This window comes from Brassica napus, chromosome A6, assembly GCF_020379485.1.
Source record: "Brassica napus cultivar Da-Ae chromosome A6, Da-Ae, whole genome shotgun sequence".
NCBI classification, from domain to species: Eukaryota; Viridiplantae; Streptophyta; class Magnoliopsida; order Brassicales; family Brassicaceae; genus Brassica; species Brassica napus.
This window is the reverse complement of record NC_063439.1, coordinates 1,598,506-1,617,523: the sequence shown is the minus strand read 5'-3', so window position 1 is coordinate 1,617,523 and position 19,018 is coordinate 1,598,506. Positions and strand designations below refer to the sequence as shown.

Below are 19,018 nucleotides of genomic sequence, written 5' to 3'. Positions count from 1 at the left end.
GTTAGTTTTGATTCTGTTTCTTGGTAGCTTAACGATGCTTATCAAACAAGGACTACCTTTGTAAAGGTACTGTCAGGTAACAAGTCTTTTCCATTGGTTCATGTATATATGTAGCTGTTGTTATTGAAGGAAACGTCTTATTTGATTTCTTTTTTAGTACATGCATGCATGATCCATCTCTTCTAATCTGAGAACGTAGCAATTCTCTTATCTTTTCTAGTGATTCATGTATGTATGCTTGTGAGTTATATCCACCTGCTTAACAGATCTCATTAGTCAGAACGATAACATCTCTTTTTATCCTCACACAACAGTCTACAAAGAGTTTAACTAGTTTGAAGAGAGTAGTAGTAGTAGTAGTAACATCTAGCATATTGAAACATATGAAACTCTAGCTTAAGGTTAGCAGCGAGTAATATCTTCCACGCATCGTAGAGCTGTCTTTATATGCTTCTAATGCAGTGGAGAGTTAAGTCCTTCTTGAGAAGAGAGGGCATGGTGAACATTGTGTCTCAAGGAAGGGAAAGGTGACATTCTCCTGAAAGAAGGCCTCTTCTGGATATGGCTCAGAGTTCTCTTTGTGTATAGCATGTGAATCAATGGGAAAACCTTCTCGCGAAACTTGAGGATGGCGAAGAAGAGAAGCCTATACGCTACTAGAATCATCAGCACAACACCTAGATCCAACCACTTGGACTGTGCTGGATTTATCCCCAGAACGGTTTCAAGAATGAGCTCTCCTTTCATCTTTGGTACCAAAGGTAATGGAGAATTATACTCAACTCCAATCATCTCATTCTTGAATGCTCCCTGCAAGTTTTTTCAGATGTGCTCATTTTAGATAACCTCTATTTGCTCATCGTAAAAGCTGAGGGAACCTAGTTACCTGTAGTGCCCATGCACCATAGTTTATGTAAGACACTGGGTATCTCCAGAACACCATAGGTAAGTCAGGGAACAGTCTGAAAAATCCAGCACTCAATATCATAACTCCCTGTGACATGAAAGATCAGAGCAGTTTATCGATATGTATAAGAAGCGAGGGAGATAGAGAGATGGAGAAGCTTTCTTACAATGTAGCCAGCTCCTATTATGACTCCCATCAAGAAGTTAGGAACCATTGAAGCAATCATCATCATGCAACTCTCCACGGTTGCAATGGCACTGATGAGGTCGAGACAGCTATAGAAGAAATGAGAAGCTGAGGGTTGGAACTTCACCATGTAGTTAGTGATTGACGTGGTTCCAAGGCACATGAGGATTATGAAAGGCAACGAGGAGAGGAAGTTAGACACTGTGTATACTGCAACTCCATAGTGTCCGTTAAGCCTCTCCCTAGAAAACACCTACATAAAGATACTTCTTAAGAGGAACTCTAAGAGGTTTAGTGTTATGTTAGCTCTCTTTACCTTCATCTCTTCAATGAAAGATTGGAACCCTCCTATTGACATAATAGTCATGAAACCTGCCATGAATCCTCCACAAGCTGCAGTATTCATCACATTTGTGTGGTTTCTCCCCACGTTGAAGAAGACAGAACCGACGCAGATGGATAACAGTATGTAGACTCCAATTCGTATCCAGTAGTACCCTAAGTCTCTACTCATGTTGATGAAAGACCGTTGAGTAAGCACTCTTAGTTGTTTCCACCAGCTTGTTTGACTCGCATTGTTCCTTTCAGTGACAAGTCCCTTCTGTTGCAGCAAGTTTAAACTGAGCTTATGAGACTAGTTATGATTGTGTGTGTTTAAAGAAGAAGTCATAAACTTACTATTGATGTTATTTCTTGAATTCTTGCGCGTGAAGCTACTGCGTATTCTGAACACTTGAATTTTCTTACAAGCGTTGTTCTGATCTCTGCTGTTGGCATGTTATCAAAGGGGTCTAACGTGTTTGAAGTTTCTCGGTAAAGAGAGAAAGAAGAATCCTGCAGAGGAGGCAAAAAGCTTGCTTGAGTGTATATTGTAAGCTCATGAAAACAAAAAAAAGGAGCAGAAGAAGACTAACGTGGATTCTCCGAGATTCAACCACAGTTGCTGTGATGCCATCGAAGTCTGAGTTGACACAGCGAAGGAAGTGGTCAGATGGATTCCGTCTACTAGGACAAGGAAAGCCAGCTTCACCAAAGAACTGCAAACTCAAAGCAGCGACAACAACACAACAGATCATGTTTTAGTGTATACTCTTGGCAATTGTACTCAACTGTATTCTAAAAATCGGTTTATGCGGTGCCTAGACACTAATCTTCCATTAAACAACTAATTAGTTTTCTTAACATTGATCTTAAGTAGTTAGTACCTTTGCCGTTTTTTTAACAGCTTAGCAATTTTAGTAATATACTCTTGACACTAATCCTCTATTAAACGACTAACTACTATTTAGCAATTTTAGTATATACTCTTGACAAAATGCTCAATAGTGTTCTAAAAATCGGTCCATGCCCAGCCTAAACACTAATCCTCTATTAAAAGACTAACTACTACTTAACGATTTTTTGAACATTGATCTTAAGTAGTTATTACCTTTGTTGCAAACTTTGCTTCTCCGAAGTAAACAGTTTCGCCTCCAGAGAGAAGTAGCAAGTCATCAAAGAGTGCAAAGACCTCACCACTCGGCTGATGAATAGAAGAAATCACGGTTTTGCCATTGCTAGCGATGTTTCTGAGAATCTGAATCACGAAGAAAGCCGAGGCACTGTCCAAACCACTTGTGGGCTCGTCTAGGAAGAGGAGACACGGTTTGGTTAGGACCTCGAGTGCAATACTGAGCCGTTTCTTCTCTCCTCCGCTTATTCCTCGCATATGCCAGTTTCCTATAGTCCTGTCTGAACATTCTTGTAGACCCATGTCAGTGATTGTGGCTTCCACGATGTCAGTGATCTGTTTTCTGCTTAGCTTTGATGGGAGCCTGAGATGAGCTGAGTAAGCTATGGATTCTCTCACTGTCAAAGTTCCTAGCAATACATCTTCTTGTGTCACATAGGCCTGAGAGTTTCTCAATAAATTTATAAAAAAAAACATTTTATGATTTAGGTTTAGGACATGAATAAGAGTTTAAATTGTGTAAAAGGATAAGATTTGCTTACAGAAGTACCAAAGTCAAGCCTTCTCTTCTTGCCATTGACAAGAACCTTGCCACTCATCACTACATTCCCTGCTAATCTTCCTGTACTATCACCAAGTAACTTGTAATCTAAATCAACTATATAATATTAGTGTTTTATATTTCATCTTCTGAATTTCTTGATAGTTTTCTTCCCCCGGGTTAGAAGAATATAAGCCATAGCATATGTTTGATGTGGCCATGTAATCAATGTATTTTGTGATAAATAAGCCAAATATGCACTTCAAAGTTTTCATTTAAAATATATAGACAAATAACCAAATGATAAAGCTGTACTTCTTGCTTGTACTATTTTGCTTGCATATGCTTTTTCAGTTTTTTGTTAAACAGCGCATTGTCGAGTTATATGAATGACTATATTGTGTATTGTTTTCTCTAAATCCATGACATGGATAAAATAACATGTCATTTGAGTTGGTAACACGTTACTATTCAAAATACAAGTACGAAAAATATATGGTCATTTATCTAGCTAATAAATGATTATGATTATTTGGAGTAAATATTTTTATTCGTTTTTCAAAGAGAGAATATAAATATTCATAATCAAATTAAAAGGTGGTTTTGGAAGAGGAAAATGTCTATTTGGAATTATTTTTTTGATATCCCCTAATGAGTTGGTCGATCCAATGACCAATCACCAAACCGGGTTCACCTCCAGGTTTGGAGATTCCAATTTGGTTTTGTTGTTTGAAAGTTGAAACTATACCATTAACCGGACCATTGCCACTCTAAAATTTTGTGCAGGTTGTTGGTATTTGGTGTATGGTAGTTGGTTAACATTTAAAATCATTAGTTAATAAGAAAATTTACTGCTGAATTTCTTAAAATAGTATTGTTAGAGAAATGTAGCTATTCCAATATTAAATGTACAGCACATGTAAACTTAATGAGGAACATGAAAATTGCAACTATGTTTCACTTTTAGTTAGTACTTAATATAATTTTAGAAAGTTCGGCAGCTGGAATTCATTATTTTAAAGGAGAAATACCTATATATTTATCAACGTTTTTATGAAATTTATATATAAATATAGCATTGTTTTTCAATATACATAATAATCTGTATATATGTAACATGCTGACAAAAAAAAATATGTTTGAAAAAGGAAGTGTGTATATATATATATATATATGTATATATATAGATATATAATCTCAAAAATAAAACAAATGGGTTTGGTCAAAGCTACAGAAGAGCTAAGAAGAACTCCAATTAATGTTTTTAACTCTACATACATTGTTGCTTTTAAACAGGGAAATTGTATTTGTATATTGCGTTTAATATAATTATGTATTTTCTTCTCATATGAAAAAAAAATACAGTATTCCATCTAGTTGCATAAGAAATTTACATATTTAATTAGATAAACCTAATTTTTGGATAAAAAATTTCAACTACATGAGAGAGTTTGCTCAAAAGACAAGAAGACTACACATCGACGATCGTTATGTAATACCGCTAATAGATGTAAGATATCGAGTATAACACTTAACAAGTTAAGTACACACGCAGAAAATGCAGAATAAGCGACGAGCTATGCCTCACACGGGAGGGCGTGTCATGTGTGTGTGTGTGTGTTTGTGTGAGAGGAAGAGAGAGAGAAGTTAATAGTAACCTGCTAAAGCATCAAGAAGTGTAGATTTGCCAGAACCAGAAGGACCCATGATGGCTAAGATCCTATTTGGCTCACCACAACCATTCACTCCATTCAATAATCTCTTAGTCGGTCCTTGGCCGAAGTTTGGAATCACCACCGTAAGGTCTTCCCACGCCAGGAACATCGCAGCCTTATCACTACCGTGCTCCACCTCCTCAGCCTCAGGAGTAGTAGCCATATAGATTGAAACTAACAGCTAGGTGGTTGCCGAATTTATCTTTAGGGGTTTTTTGGAGAAGAAGAGTGAACTATGTGTAAATGGTTTTTTTTTTTTTTTTGAACACAAACTTACTTTCATTCATAATCAAACTTTTTCACTACAATAACAAGAGGGAATTATACATCCTCTTTGGCCATAAACATAACATACACCACATAAATAGTCTAAGAAAGATAAGTCTTCAACCGAAGATGACAGCGAATTCGAGACGAAGCTTGAATGCGTCGAGTGAGCCTTCACGACAAAGTCGGACAACTGGAAAATAGTCACAGAATGTGACGTTGAGGTCCAGACCTCATCTACGAGAACTACCGAAGTAGTCTCGGTTGCATCTTCAGATCCCGTGGAGATCGCTACGCAAGATGACAAACCGATGAGGGAACTGAAGCAAACACTCGGCAACGACAATGAAACCGAGGAGGAGGAACGAAGGATAACCAATCCCGGTGAACCCACCGGTAAAACTTTCCCAAAGGATAAATATGATCGTGTAATACGAGAAGGATAGATCCTGTTGAAATCACAGGAACTCAAACTGACCCCACCACTAGCTAATCTTAATCGTTGGATAACTCTTTCTTCTACATATCTGGGTCTTTTCCAATATCTTGGGCTGACAGGTTCAAAAACACACATGGGCCAGGCCCAAACATAATCAATTGATACCTCAGGAGACGCTGTCATTCTGGCACGGAATACGAAGGATACGAAGTCGCCGGCAAAGCTCCGACGGAGAGGAAATGAAGCACGGTCGATGATTAACGGAGGTGAGGAGAGCATTACTTTTCGGTATGAAGGAAGTGAAATGATACCGAAGTAACTCGGAACTGAACTGGTGATGCTTCGAGATCTGCCGTCAGTCTGATGAAGAGGAGCACCGCGCAGTGGTTTGTGGGACTCAAGCCTCCCCGGAGACGAGGAGGTTGTTCTCGTCAGTTGAAATCGCGGCTCCGTATAGCATTTAAAGGCTTGGACTTGACAGCAAACAGAGAGAGGTACGACGGGGTTTGAACCCGAAGACCAGAGCTCAGCGGCGGTGAGAGAACCCTCTCGACTCATCGCTAAGAGAAGGACCTGTCGGAAGGAAAGGACCACCGAAAGAAGCGTAACGAAGAGTCCTCTTCTCCGTCGTACCATTTGTCGGGATCGCCTTCCTCCAAACATCCAAGTGACACGAGTGAATAACCAAAAAACAGAGCAGGAAATCAGGAACACGATGGTGAAGGAGAAGAGCAGCGTCGTCGTTAAGGCCCAGCGCCGGCGAGAAACGCCGTTGCCGGCGCCGAGGGGCATAGATCTCGTTTGTGCCTCGAGCCCCGTGTCTGAGAGAGTCTAGGGTTTTTTTTTCTAATTTTTATGTGTAAATGGTTATGATCTTCTTTATATATATCAAATTAGAATTGTAGTGGCCCAATTTCTTTAAACCAATTTGAGTTAAACCGAAACTGTACCAAGAAAAGTGATATGATTTGAAGAAGTGTTGTATTTTCTTAAAAGCCAAAATCGGTAAAATAATTATATTAAATATAAATATCTCAACTATATGCAAATACCTCTATGGGGTTCCCAAAAAAAATATATATCTCAACTATATGCATATATAAATATTTATATTGTATTAAGAAAATCTCAAAACCATGATAATTCAAAAACAATAATTAAATAGTATGTATAAATTAATATATTTTGAGAATTCCTGTGATAAGCGTCCATTAATCATGCTATTGGTTTACATATATTTTATAAACCAAAGAAATATAACCATGCTAGATACAGAAAGCTGTATTAAACAAATGCAAAGCCATAAAAATTTTCTATATAGTCTGGGTGTATTGTGTATGTACATCATCATGCATGCATAGACTTATGCATGTGACAGAATAATTGTCATTTGATGTTAATATTCATTTACTCGTTGGACCCATTAGATACCAGATAAGTCGAGATCTAAAGACATGCGAATGATATGAAACTTATGCTTTCGTTTCATGATTTTAGGAAATATAACACTTTAGTGTATATCACATATATGTATCACTTAAATTGCAATAACTTTCGTTTCTGGCAAAAATCAGTTAGAAAAAAAGAAAAAATTGTTTCTGGCAATTTCAATTATTTTATAAACGTCGCTTTAAAACTGGCAACAGTTAATATATTGCAGATTCACAATGTATATTACATATTCAATATTTTCTAACATATCTTAAGTTTTGAGTCAAAACTTTTGACTATAAGGTGGTAATTTTGAATTGAAATTTCTGTGTAATAGTATCGTTTCAAACATGTGTTCGCGAGTTAACGAGTACGATAAACGGCCGTGAATTAGTGATGAAAAGAAAATAGAGAATAGTTTTATTTTTAAGTACGAGAAATTTAAAAGCCGGTTGATTTTATTATCTTTTATAATTATTTATTTACTTTAGAATATGTATCTTGAATTCTAGATCTTTTCTGTTTGAATCATTATTTATACTTTCATTACAAATCAATTTCTTATTTTATAGCTCTTCACCAACAAAATTTACTCGTCCACACCAACTGGTCCACACATATGTCAAACGATTTGTCATTCGTATACGTTATGATCAGGACACTCTTAAACGCACATGCACTGCTTTATCTTAAACGACTTTGATATTTGCAATTTGCACCGTACAAATAGGTATTTATTACCAGCCAATAACCAAAAGATACTTCATATTAACTCTCTTTACACCGCTTTATCTTCGAAAAACTTTAAAAGAGAGGCTGGCAATTAGTTCCCAAATGATACATTATATACTTGATACTTCCTTGCCAAAGTGTGTTGTCGATATGCATTGTATTACTTCTAATTTTTCTTTCTTTTTGAGCGTGTAAATGAATATTTTAAAATAGCATGCGACTGGATTAGTATTATTTACCTATTGTTCCTGATTTTTCCTGGGTTAATTTATTGATTAACACGATCTTCTAACAAATTATACAACAATCATTACATCTTTGTTGTTATATTAGGACGAAGGGTCCCTGGAATGAATGCACATATCGTACTTTGATCGTCCATGTGTAAATTGTAGAAAACATTATACTAAATACATAAACATGATCACATATTCGATAAAGATAACATTTCTATTTTCGGAGCATTTAAATTAATTCAAATCATTTAGATTAGTAGATTTTATGCTAAATCGTTAAAAATGCTCACTTATTTTTTCTCTAATAAAAGTTTTATTTTTTTTCCTCTGTCTTGTCAATGAGCCTTGCAAGTTTTATCGGTGGTAAAAGATTTTTCAGAGTTTCTCATGTATCTTTCCCTCCATATTTAATAAACTACACAATGGAATACATACATTACGATAAACATCAGGATATATTTTAGTGTAGTATCGAAGATAAAATATTAACTTTTGACAATCTAGGGATACATAGTTTTCGTTCAAAAATAAAAAAGGGATACATAGCCAAATGGTTACGTAATTGTTTCTAAACATATCTTTCATATCTTACATAACTAAAACGTCTGAACCTTCTCTTAAATTGCACCAACAAGAATTCATTACTGCGGTAACCTAATCAATATTGGTAGCTATAAACTTATTAAATGATTTCTTCCTTCTTGCCCTCGTCATAATTATAACCTTCTTTCATATCGTCCATTAATGCTATAGTATTAATTAAAGTCACTATTGAAAGAAAAGAAGTACTCCGTATACAACTCGAGGAAGCAAAGAATGTTTGATTGGGTCTAGCTGAATGATGTAACCATTTAACAATTTGCGTAACTTCAACCAAGTTTACTGGTAGTATTAATTCATTTCTTCAGTTCAGTTCATTATGTACAAATTAACTTTTCTCCGACTATTTGCTACCTCAAGAGAAACATTGTCGAAGATGATGTGTATAGTCTTGAAAACTTGTGATGGGAACCAAACTGCATGTTACTGAACCAAGTGACCGATGAATGTGTTTACTGTATCCATTGATTCATCGACGGATGTTGACGGAAAGTGAACTGTTAGGCGTAAATGGTGAGAAATCATAATGAAAATAGAAATTTTTTTTTTTTTACCAAAAAACAAAGGCAATAATGAAAATAGAATTGCTTGGATGATTTTTAAAGATGGTTCATGATGATATAACTTAAACTACGAGACGTGAATCACAGATAAAATTAACAGTTATACAGTTTTGGATACAATATTTTTTATAATCTGTAATAAAAATTAAATCAGTATATTAGACTTTTAAATATATATATATATATATATATATATATATATATATATTCCTTTATTTTATAGTTTTCTGTCTGACAAAAAATGTTTTTAACTACTTGACAATTTAGAAAAAAAAAAAATTGTTCCAAATTAGACAATGTTTTTAATTTCTATGACAAAATTTATTAACAATTGATATGACTAATGAAATTATGCATTATATTTTACTATTGCTCAAATTATGAGTTTGTGTATAGCTAGTGATGCTTTTTTGTTTACAAAATGTAAATAATAAATGGTTTTCTAATCTGTGCGCCTATTTTTAAAAGACATCTATAAAAATGGAGGGAGTAACTAATAATAGTGGGGTTCGTTATTTAATGATTTGTGTTTTGTTTAACTTTTATTAAAAAAAAAACTCTTAGCCATGTTGACCTCCATAGTAAGTCAATTTTATACTAAATAAAACAAATTGTTTATTTTAACATAGTTGTATTATAAAATAAAAATTGAAAATTTTCATCAATTGATGAGACTGTCAAAAAATTCAAACATGGAAAATGTTGTCGAAGTCAGCTTCTTTTGGTCATGAGATATCATGAAATAAATAAAGAGAGACTTGGAAGTAACATTCTGTATCTATACATATATAACCTTCGTTATATTTATTACATCTCAACCATATAACTGCGCAACACTGACACATTTATTTAATTCAACGATCTATATACTGTGTAACTTTTTCTTTCTACCTCCAACTCGTTAGTTATTGACTTTTTGTTACCGTGGCCAAAGTTGCCTTCCCAGCACTTTTTTGTTTATTTTACTCGTTTTTTTCTCAACTAATTTATGGTATTTAGGCCCATTTGTGTTAAAACACTCATGACTTTCTGATAACATATTTGGTTTCAATTTCTGTAGTGGAAGGTCTTGTTTGATTTTCACTTACTATATGAAAGCAATATTGATGATAAAAACTAAAACATAATCCTCAACCAATATTTTTTTCTTCTCCCAAACCAGAAGCATTGAAACATATCTCTCATGGTGTTCAAAAAGCAAATACATATCCAAACCTACGCAACCGAGAAAAAGAGTCCAAACACTCACGACTTACAGATAGAGAGACAATCACAAATACAGAGAGATGTGGAGACAACTCTGGAAACCAAATGAAACAATCAGAAACGTCTTCTCGGGCTTCTTGAACGCTGTGACCTCCCAGACCTGTAAAACCCACAGAAGAATCGAATGATCAAAATATGCTATGAATAAAACGCAAACAACAAGGTCAAACAACTTAAAGAAAGTTAAATACTTTGTCAACAATTACGACATACATAAACAATCTTAACTCTAAATAAAGCAGCAAAGACTACTCTCACTTGCACGTAGGTCTTCTTAATCATACTTGCAATTTAATCTCACCAAAAAAAGTAAACTCCTCGTACTTGCTGTGCTTGGTTATGAGAGGCGATACAAAAGAGAGATTAGGATACAAACCTCATATTCCTTCTCCTGTAAGATCCAGCATTTGGTCCGTTGCTGAAGGCCCAGTCAACGCTGACGTTCTGTGTAAGAAGCTCAGCACCATTCATTGCCTTGATAGCATTCTGTGCTTCTTCACTCTTCTCATATTCTATCAAAGCATAGCCCTACAGAACAAAGAAGACAAAAAAATGAAGTGGGCAAGATTATTACAACTTCCAGAAGATAATCACAAAATAACTGAAGTAACTGAACAATAGTAGCCTAATATTCGTAAAATTAACTTCATCTCAGATACAAAAATATTACATCTATAATAATAGTAGTCCAATATTCCAAAATTAACTTCCTTTTTTTAATTAGTCAGCGTTACACTGATTAACACAAACACCAAAAATCTAACATAGCAAAAGAAACTACTTTGCGAAACAGCAAACACCAAAAAGCTACTAAACTATAAAGAAGAGCTACTAAGAACAAAGAATAATAAAAAAAAAAAACTCCATACCTTGACAAAACCAGTACGACGATCGAGATTGAGATGTAAACTCTTAATCTCGCCAAAATCACCAAAAGCATTCGATATATCATCTTCCTGTGCCTCCTCATGAACTCCCGTCACCAAAATAATCCACCCCTCGATAGCTACACATAAACCAACACAACAAAATCATCCACAAAACAGTTCTTCTAACTCTTTATTACCATCAAGTCAACAAGACCAATGCATACTATCAGACCAAACGAGAATGTATCTAATTCAGACCAAAGCTTAACACTTAGTCTTACTCGCAAAGGAGCAAGCTTTCTAGGTCAAATCGAATCTTAGCCACATGGGTATCTGAGAAACCCTAGAACAAACCAATCAACTTAAGCTAGAGAGAGAGAGAGAGAGAGATTACATCGCTGAGGGCCGGGACCACCATCGGAACCGAGCGAATCGAAATCTCGGGAGGAAAGGCGGCGCTGGCGATCGGAATCTTTCTCCTCGCGAAAGCCACGGCCTTTGGTCTTCCTCTGAGCTGAATCGTCGTTCGCTCCGGCGATAGTAGACCTGAGCCGCGGATTCGCAGCGCGTGGGGAGAGATCAGCTGCTGCACCGTCTTCGTCCATGAGGTCATCCTCCTCTGGCTCGAAATCGACTGTTTCGGGTTCTAGGTTCGCCATTACTTCCGCCGCCGCCGTCGTCGTCGATGCCGATTAAATCTCTTCTGCGTCTACCTTAGATCTTTCTGGTAATGGTTTATAAGATTGTTAATTAGGCCTTTAATGGGCCTGTTTTGGGCCGTAGCCTTCAGTTTCTTCTTATACTTCCAACAACAACAACGTTTTACTAAATTTTTACAATCGATCTTAAGGTTGTTTCGCCCAACAAGAACAAAAAAAACCACTAAGTTCTTTATTCAAAACATAACAATGATGAAAATAAAGATACTAATACTACTCGAGATTGAATCATGGCATACCTTTATAAGCTTTCATGATGTCAAATTATTTGAAATTATTTTTATCACTTAAGAATTAAGATACTAGCTACTATATCATATTTTGGTTTGTATACACTTTCACAATAGGTAATACTGATGGTCCATGTCTTTGATGGTGATCATCATTGTATTATCCGCTTAAATTCAATCATTCTACTTGAACATTGCTTTATATTTCTTTTGCAAAAAAAAAAAACATTTGTATTAGCATAACATTGTTATTGTGGTTCACTAAGATTTAATATTTTATTGCGAACGTTGGACCATAACTTGGTGAATTTAGAGATGAAAATAAATGTTTTAAAAATTATATATTCTATTCATTCCAAAAAGATATATGTTCTAGAAATTTTCTTTTCCAAAAAATAATGTTTCACATTTCAATGCATTAGTATGGTAAATTGTAAATTTAAAAAAATATAATTATGTTTTTTAAAATCTCTAAATTGTGGAGAATAAATTAGTTACGAAAAATAATGTGTTGATAACTAAAATTTTAATTATTTTTTAAATAAGTGTAAAAAAAATTTAAAACATACAATTTTTGAGATAGAGAGAGTACTATTTAAACTATAAATAGGAAAACAAAAGAAACTAAAATTACTTTTGAAAACACTAGGAAAACTACTTTATCCAAGAAAAGGGGAAAAGGGTTTGATTCCTAATTCCTATTATGCTACTCTCTAATTTGCAATTTAACACTAATCCACCAAAAAAACAGGCAAAAATATTATATAATCTTTTTCATTATAATCCCGCTCGTTACCGTTCTCCGAGGCAAAAAGCTCCTTTTTCATCATCTTCCAAGAGAAACCAAACTCAAAACTTTTTTGTCCGGCCATGGATCCCGACGATCCCACTTCAATAATCTTCAAAAAGATCAGAACTTTAGAACCAGACAACGCCCCCAAACTCATTGGCTACTTTCTATTGCAAGACATGGAACAAACTGATTTGATTCGTCTCGCTTTTGGTCCCGACACTCTCTTACACACTTTCTGTCGTCAAGCCAAATCTCATTTGGGTCTTTCCTCAAAACCCATTAGTATCCACCAGACACTGTCTCAGTCTTCTCCAAGTAATGGGTTCTCAACAAACCCTAACCCTAACTTCGATTCTAGACCATTTCTTGAGGGTTCGTTGCTTGAGGATCCGTTTGTTAACTTGCACAAGAGGAGTTTCTCTGCAAACGAGGCTTGTCTTGAACCAGAGGAACCAGGATTTGGAGCCGGTTATCGGTTTCCACAGACCGGTTTAGTTGATGGTTTCGGTTTGTCTGGTGGTGAGAGCGGTTACGTTTGCTTACAGAGAGAGGAGATGTTGAGGATGAAGTTAGCTCAGCTCATGGCGCTAAGGTAAAGTTTGAATCTTTTTGGTCTGTCTTTGTGAAAGACTCTGACTTTACATGAAAGAGTGTTTTTTTTTCTTGTTTGTTACTTGCAGACAAGGAGAAGAAAGTGGTTACTGTTACAGTCCAAGCAGGCATGGAAGAGATGATTTTGTTTCTAGACAGATCTACTTGACATTTCCATCTGAAAGCTCCTTTACAGATGCAGACGTCTCCTCTTATTTCAGGTAATGTTAAAGAGAGAATCATCAAGCCATCATTGTTTCTTTGTCTGTTGTTGACATTGTGATGGTAACTTCTCGTGTGTGTACTGTGTAGTGACTTGAGGGTTCGTCGCTTGAGGATCCGTTTGCTAACTTGCATAAGAGGAGTTTCTCTGCAAACGAGGCTTGTCTTGAACCAGAGGAACCAGGATTTGGAGCCGGTTATCGGTTTCCAGAGGCCGGTTTAGTTGATGGTTTCGGTTCATCTAGTGGTGAGAGCGGTTACGTTTGCTTACAGAGAGAGGAGATGATGAGGATGAAGTTAGCTCAGCAACAGAGAGTGGTTCAGCTCATGGCGCTAAGGTAAAGTTTGAATCTTTTTGATCTGTCTTTGTGAAAGACTCTGACTTTACATGAAAGAGTGTTTTTTTTTCTTGTTTGTTACTTGCAGACAAGGAGAAGAAAGTGGTTACTGTTACAGTCCAAGCAGGCATGAAAGAGATGATTTAGTCTCTAGACAGATCTACTTGACATTTCCATCTGAAAGCTCCTTTACAGATGCAGACGTCTCCTCTTATTTCAGGTAATGTTAAAAGAGAATCAAAGCATCATTGTTGCTTTGTTTGTTGTTGACAGTGTGATGGTTATCTTCTTTGAATGTGTAGTGACTTTGGAGCTGTGGAAGATGTGAGGATACCATATCAGCAGCAAAGGATGTATGGGTTTGTTACTTTCTCTAATGCTGAAACTGTGAGAACCATATTGGCTCGAGGCAACCCTCATTTCATCTGTGAGTCTCGTGTGCTTGTTAAGCCTTACAAGGAGAAAGGAAAGATCCTTCAAAAGTAATGTACTTGATCCCTCTTGTGTCTTTTAGTCTGCTTTGGGTTTGTTTACTTATTATGGTTTGGTGAAACATTAGCAAGTGGCAACAGCAGCAACTTCAGCAGGTGTTGGAGAGAGGGAGCTATTCTCCATCTTCAAGTCCTTCTGAAATGGATCTCTATGAATGTCACTTGGGTTAGTTTCTATTTTGAGTTAAGAATTGTATTTTGTTGCTTCTTTCTTACTGAGATTGTAACTCTTGAGTTGTCTTTTCATTACCAGGTCCAAGGATGTTTTCAAGCAACACACAAGAGATGATGAGAAGGAAAGCTGATTTACAACATGCCATTGAAGTAGAACCCCAAAGAAGAAGGTTCTTGGCTCTGCAATTGCCTGGGAGGGAGAATGAGTCTGTTCATCATCTCCAGCGTAGTCTTTCTATCGGCTCTCCTTCTCATCTCTCACCTCGGTTCAACCATAGTCTTCTCTTTCAACCAGAAAGCAGCATGGAAGAAACCACAGAAGGTTGTTCTTGTTGACCTTTTAAGCTTTCTTTTCTCGGCCTTCATTGATTATCTTTTTTCTTGGCAGGTGATATTCATCTAGTACCAAACAACAACAAAAACGTGGATACAGTAACAAGTTCCACAACTGGTAAACGAGTGATTTGATACAAGGCCTAAATAAGCTACTTCATTAGTTCTTACACACGTTCTTGTTTACATTTCTCAAGGCAAGAGACGAGTCCGGAGAAAACTCTTCCTGATAGCTTGTTTGGTTTCCCTATTAAGTCTGAAGAAACACTCCAAACTGAGTCTGATACCAAAGCAGAGGAATGGGTATGCTCAACCTAAACTCAGATAGTATCTCATAACAAAATAGCATATTCTCTAAACCAAAACCATCTTTTACCTTTTCAGGCTAGAAAGAAACAAGTGTATTGATTGAAAGGTGAGCAATTTCGCCATGAAGTAACTTGAAACTCCTATAAAACTGTTACTTTTTGTTGCGAACTTCATTTGGGTTTTTTGTTTGTTACATGTTTTGAGTGCAGAGACGTAAAGACTGATAAACGATGGAAGTAGAAGAGAAATTGTGTGTATATATACAAAAGCTGTAGGATATTATGTCATCAACAAAAAGCTATTAGGACTAACCTCAGACAACATATGGAGGATGATCAGATCAACACAACAAATGGAGGATGATCAGATTTTCTTTTTATGGGCAAAAGCTGCATCTGTTACTTTTTACCATGATTGTATAAAATGCATGTGTGCTTTCTTGGAACTCACTTTCAAAAAAGGGTCAGTGTCACAATTCACAAAGTCTTGACTCTTAAGGATAAAGGTTGAACCTTGAAGACTCTAATTTGATGCTTCAGCCTAACTTAACTGAACCGGAAATGTCCAAACCGAAATTTGATATTAACTTGATTGGTATTGAAGATTTAACAATGAATTTGAACCAATTTTTATCAGGTTAAATAAAATGCTCCCTTATGAATAAATAAATAAATATTTTTTTGTGTTCATTTAATTGAGTTGCTCTCAAGTTACCATATAAGCTTCCATCTTCTTATGGATTCAGGTGTAGAAAAAGAGAAATAAGAGAACTTTCATCATCATATGGATTCAAGTGTAGAAAGAACGAGAGATCCTTGCTGCTTGATGAAAACCCATTTCTTAAAACCTTACGTAACCTCCATCGACGGTCCTGTAGCCGAGCTCCCTCCTCGTCGTCGTGTCTCTGTTTCTTCATCATCAGACGTAAAGGTTCTGTCTTTGAGGCGTTTCGACAATGGGGTTGGGTCTACAGATCGTAATTTCACATCCTGGATGCGAAAGATGGAAGCTTTACACGAACCCACTTGGAGAAAAGCTGGGATCTTTGAAGCTATCAAGGCATCTACATTCAAAATCAGTAAAAACCCATCTCTGATTCAAGCCCTAGTTGAGAAATGGTGTCCCGAGACCAAATCGTTCGTGTTCCCTTGGGGTGAAGCAACGATAACGTTAGAGGATGTGATGGTTCTTCTAGGGTTCTCAGTTTTGGGTTCTTCTGTTTGTGCCTCTGTGGAAAGCTCAGAGATGAGAGGTGCCGTGAAGAAGCTCGAGAAAGCAAGGACAATGATTATGGGGGGCAAAGGTGGGCAAGTGAGACAGTCGCAATGGACTTTGCGTTTCAGAGACAGAGATGATGATTCGTTGGAGCATGAAGCGTTTCTCGCCATGTGGCTTTCGATTTTGGTGTTTCCACATATGTCTCGCCGCTCTATTTCAAGACGTGTGTTCCCAGTTGCTGTCCGTTTAGCTAGAGGGGAAAGGGTTGCTCTTGCTCCTGCTGTTCTCGCTAGCGTGTACAGAGATTTAGGTGCCATTACAGGAGATGATGAGTCTTATCATCCCAAGTCTCTGTTGAAGTTAGTTCAAGTGTGGACTTGGGAGAGGTTCAAGAACGTGAGACCAAAAGCTAAGGAGATACCTAAAGGGGAGCCGAGAATCTCTCGGTGGGAGGGTTTGCAGAAGAAGTATGAGAATGTGAGGATGAGTCTTGATGATTTCGAATGGCGTCCATATACTAAGCCGTTACAGAACTGGAACCCTCTTCGGTTTTACGTTGAGGAAGCTATGTGGATACCTATTGATAACGGTATTGATGATGAGTTTGTTGCGTTTGCTAGATGTGTGAGGAGTTCTAAGCTTGTTGGGATTGGTTTTGTAGAGGATTACTATCCTAATCGAGTGGCGATGCAGTTCGGGTTTAGTCAAGATCTTCCTGGTTTGGTTACTCGTCATAGCAGTGACTTCACAGAGAAGGAAGCATGGGATGATTACAATAAGTCTCTTGTTGGTTTGAAGCTATACATGCCTTCTCGTCTTGCTACAGGTTCTGTTACTGCAAGATACAGAGACTGGTGGTCAAAATCAGTTTCACAGTTTCTTGGTTTTGAGGACTCAAATGAAACTTGTAATGCAAGAAATAGAGTTGATGATGATGCATCTCCTGAGGTACTGCCACTAAGTCAGCTTCTTCAGAAGATGGGAGAAGGGTTTCCTGCTGAGTTCAAGCGACCTAGGAAACTTAGAATAGCGAGACGTATGGGGTCAGTTTCAGTAGAAATGCCACTTAGTGAGTTGTTTCACAAGGAGTTAGCGAAGAGGACAAGTGAGCATTTGAGAGGCAAGCGAGCTCGTGAGGATGATGATGATGCGAATCATACGGATTCTTATGATGATGTTACTATTTCTCAGCTGGTCAAATGTAGAAAGATAACGGGAGGAGATGCTTCTGGATCACATGGAATCAGGAGGAGAGATAACAGTGATTCAGGGATTTATCAAGAGCTTGCTTCTGGTGAAGATGAAACTGTAGCACCACAAGAAGTAGAGAAAAGGAATGAACAGAATGATGAAGAAGAAACTCGAAGCCAAGCAAATGAGATTACTATTCTGCCACCACCAGAGGCAAGACAGACAGGTGTTGCTGCTGTAAATGGAAGAAACAATCCAGAGAATAAGAAGAATGTGGTTGATGATGGAACCAAGGAAGCAGAGTGTTTGCTCCATGAAGACGGAGAGAAGCCATCTCGTCTTGCTACAGGTTCTGTTACTACAAGATACAGGACTGGTGATTTTGGTGCATCAGTTCCAGTAGAAAAGACACTTAGTGAATTGTTTCACAAGGAGTTAGCGAAGAGGACAAGTGAGGACCCGCGAGCTCGTGAGGATGATGATGATGATGAGAATCATATGGATTCTTATGATGATATTACCATTTCTCAGCTGGTCAAATGTAGAAAGAAAGATGGAGGAGATGTTTCTGGATCACTTGGAATCAGGAGGAGAGATAAGGATGATAACAATGACTCAAGGATTTGTCAAGAGCTTGCTTCTAAAGATGATGAAACTGCAGCGCCACAAGTTATAGAGCCACAGAATGATGAAGAAGAAACTAGAAGTGAAGCAGTGGAGACTGTGGTTATGATTCCATGTATTGGTGACACTGTTCTGTCACCAATGAAGGCAGGAGAAGCCTGTGTTGATGTAAACAGAAGTGAAGCAGTAGTGGAGACTGTGGTTTATGCTGAAACCAAGGAAGCAGAGTGTTTGCTTCATGAAAGACTGAAACATAGAAAGCTTACAACAGAGGAGCTAGCATTGAACCTAGAGGCACGTTTTCTGAAGGTGGAGAAGACTTTGGAAACGATAAGAAATTGGGTAACCAGAAGAAACCATATCCAAACTGGACTATCTGCTTAAGTTAATCATGTCAAAAACCTTAAGATCAGAAAGAATAAAACAATGTCACATATCACGCTTTTGCATAATCTTATGAACTTTAACTTAGCTTTATGATGGATGTTAAGTGTGTATTTAGTTTAGTATTTAAAATATCTAATCAAAAATTTTAAATGAATATTTTTTGTTTTTGTGTGTCCCGATGATGAGAGACCTTTCA

At 36.9% G+C, this 19,018-nt stretch overlaps 4 protein-coding genes across 4 annotated transcripts; 2 read left to right on the top strand and 2 right to left on the bottom strand.

Annotated features, from left to right (window-relative positions):
- Positions 1–248: 248 nt before the first annotated feature.
- On the bottom strand, positions 249–5,108 carry LOC106346062 (ABC transporter G family member 13-like). Its single transcript, XM_013785302.3, has 9 exons — positions 4,743–5,108; positions 3,086–3,165; positions 2,523–2,984; positions 2,008–2,130; positions 1,772–1,927; positions 1,410–1,694; positions 1,074–1,346; positions 887–994; positions 249–810 (listed from the first exon to the last, which is right to left on the bottom strand). The coding sequence occupies exons 1-9, from the start codon at positions 4,960–4,962 to the stop codon at positions 454–456; spliced, it is 2,064 nt and encodes a 687-aa protein (XP_013640756.1). The 5' UTR covers positions 4,963–5,108; the 3' UTR covers positions 249–453.
- Positions 5,109–10,191: 5,083 nt separating this feature from the next.
- On the bottom strand, positions 10,192–11,929 carry LOC106346060 (RNA-binding protein Y14-like). Its single transcript, XM_013785301.3, has 4 exons — positions 11,597–11,929; positions 11,203–11,339; positions 10,710–10,861; positions 10,192–10,433 (listed from the first exon to the last, which is right to left on the bottom strand). The coding sequence occupies exons 1-4, from the start codon at positions 11,859–11,861 to the stop codon at positions 10,388–10,390; spliced, it is 600 nt and encodes a 199-aa protein (XP_013640755.1). The 5' UTR covers positions 11,862–11,929; the 3' UTR covers positions 10,192–10,387.
- Positions 11,930–12,175: 246 nt separating this feature from the next.
- LOC106346059 (zinc finger CCCH domain-containing protein 55) lies at positions 12,176–15,931 on the top strand. The gene is given in 11 exon segments (XM_048781803.1): positions 12,176–13,339; positions 13,872–14,095; positions 14,184–14,315; positions 14,398–14,577; positions 14,655–14,752; positions 14,840–15,082; positions 15,149–15,184; positions 15,187–15,211; positions 15,291–15,396; positions 15,478–15,508; positions 15,612–15,931. Coding segments are annotated over 10 exon segments (1,386 nt in total). The 5' UTR covers positions 12,176–13,021; the 3' UTR covers positions 15,502–15,508; positions 15,612–15,931.
- Positions 15,932–16,000: 69 nt separating this feature from the next.
- LOC106346057 lies at positions 16,001–19,013 on the top strand. The gene has a single exon (XM_048781802.1). The coding sequence runs from the start codon at positions 16,186–16,188 to the stop codon at positions 18,817–18,819; it is 2,634 nt and encodes an 877-aa protein (XP_048637759.1). The 5' UTR covers positions 16,001–16,185; the 3' UTR covers positions 18,820–19,013.
- The last annotated feature ends 5 nt before the right edge of the window (positions 19,014–19,018 follow it).

Excerpts from the sequence above, each read along its gene's own strand:
- LOC106346062 (XM_013785302.3), bottom strand. The coding sequence starts at position 4,962 with ATGGCTACTACTCCTGAGGCTGAGGAGGTGGAGCACGGTAGTGATAAG. Across the intron at positions 2,985-3,085 it reads GGCTTGACTTTGGTACTTCT|GCCTATGTGACACAAGAAGA; the intron begins GTAAGCAAATCT and ends AGAAACTCTCAG. Across the intron at positions 1,347-1,409 it reads CTTTCATTGAAGAGATGAAG|GTGTTTTCTAGGGAGAGGCT; the intron begins GTAAAGAGAGCT and ends ATCTTTATGTAG.
- LOC106346060 (XM_013785301.3), bottom strand. The coding sequence starts at position 11,861 with ATGGCGAACCTAGAACCCGAAACAGTCGATTTCGAGCCAGAGGAGGAT. Across the intron at positions 11,340-11,596 it reads TGGTCCCGGCCCTCAGCGAT|CTATCGAGGGGTGGATTATT; the intron begins GTAATCTCTCTC and ends GTTTATGTGTAG. Across the intron at positions 10,862-11,202 it reads GTCGTACTGGTTTTGTCAAG|GGCTATGCTTTGATAGAATA; the intron begins GTATGGAGTTTT and ends TTTGTTCTGTAG.
- LOC106346057 (XM_048781802.1), top strand. The coding sequence starts at position 16,186 with ATGGATTCAAGTGTAGAAAGAACGAGAGATCCTTGCTGCTTGATGAAA.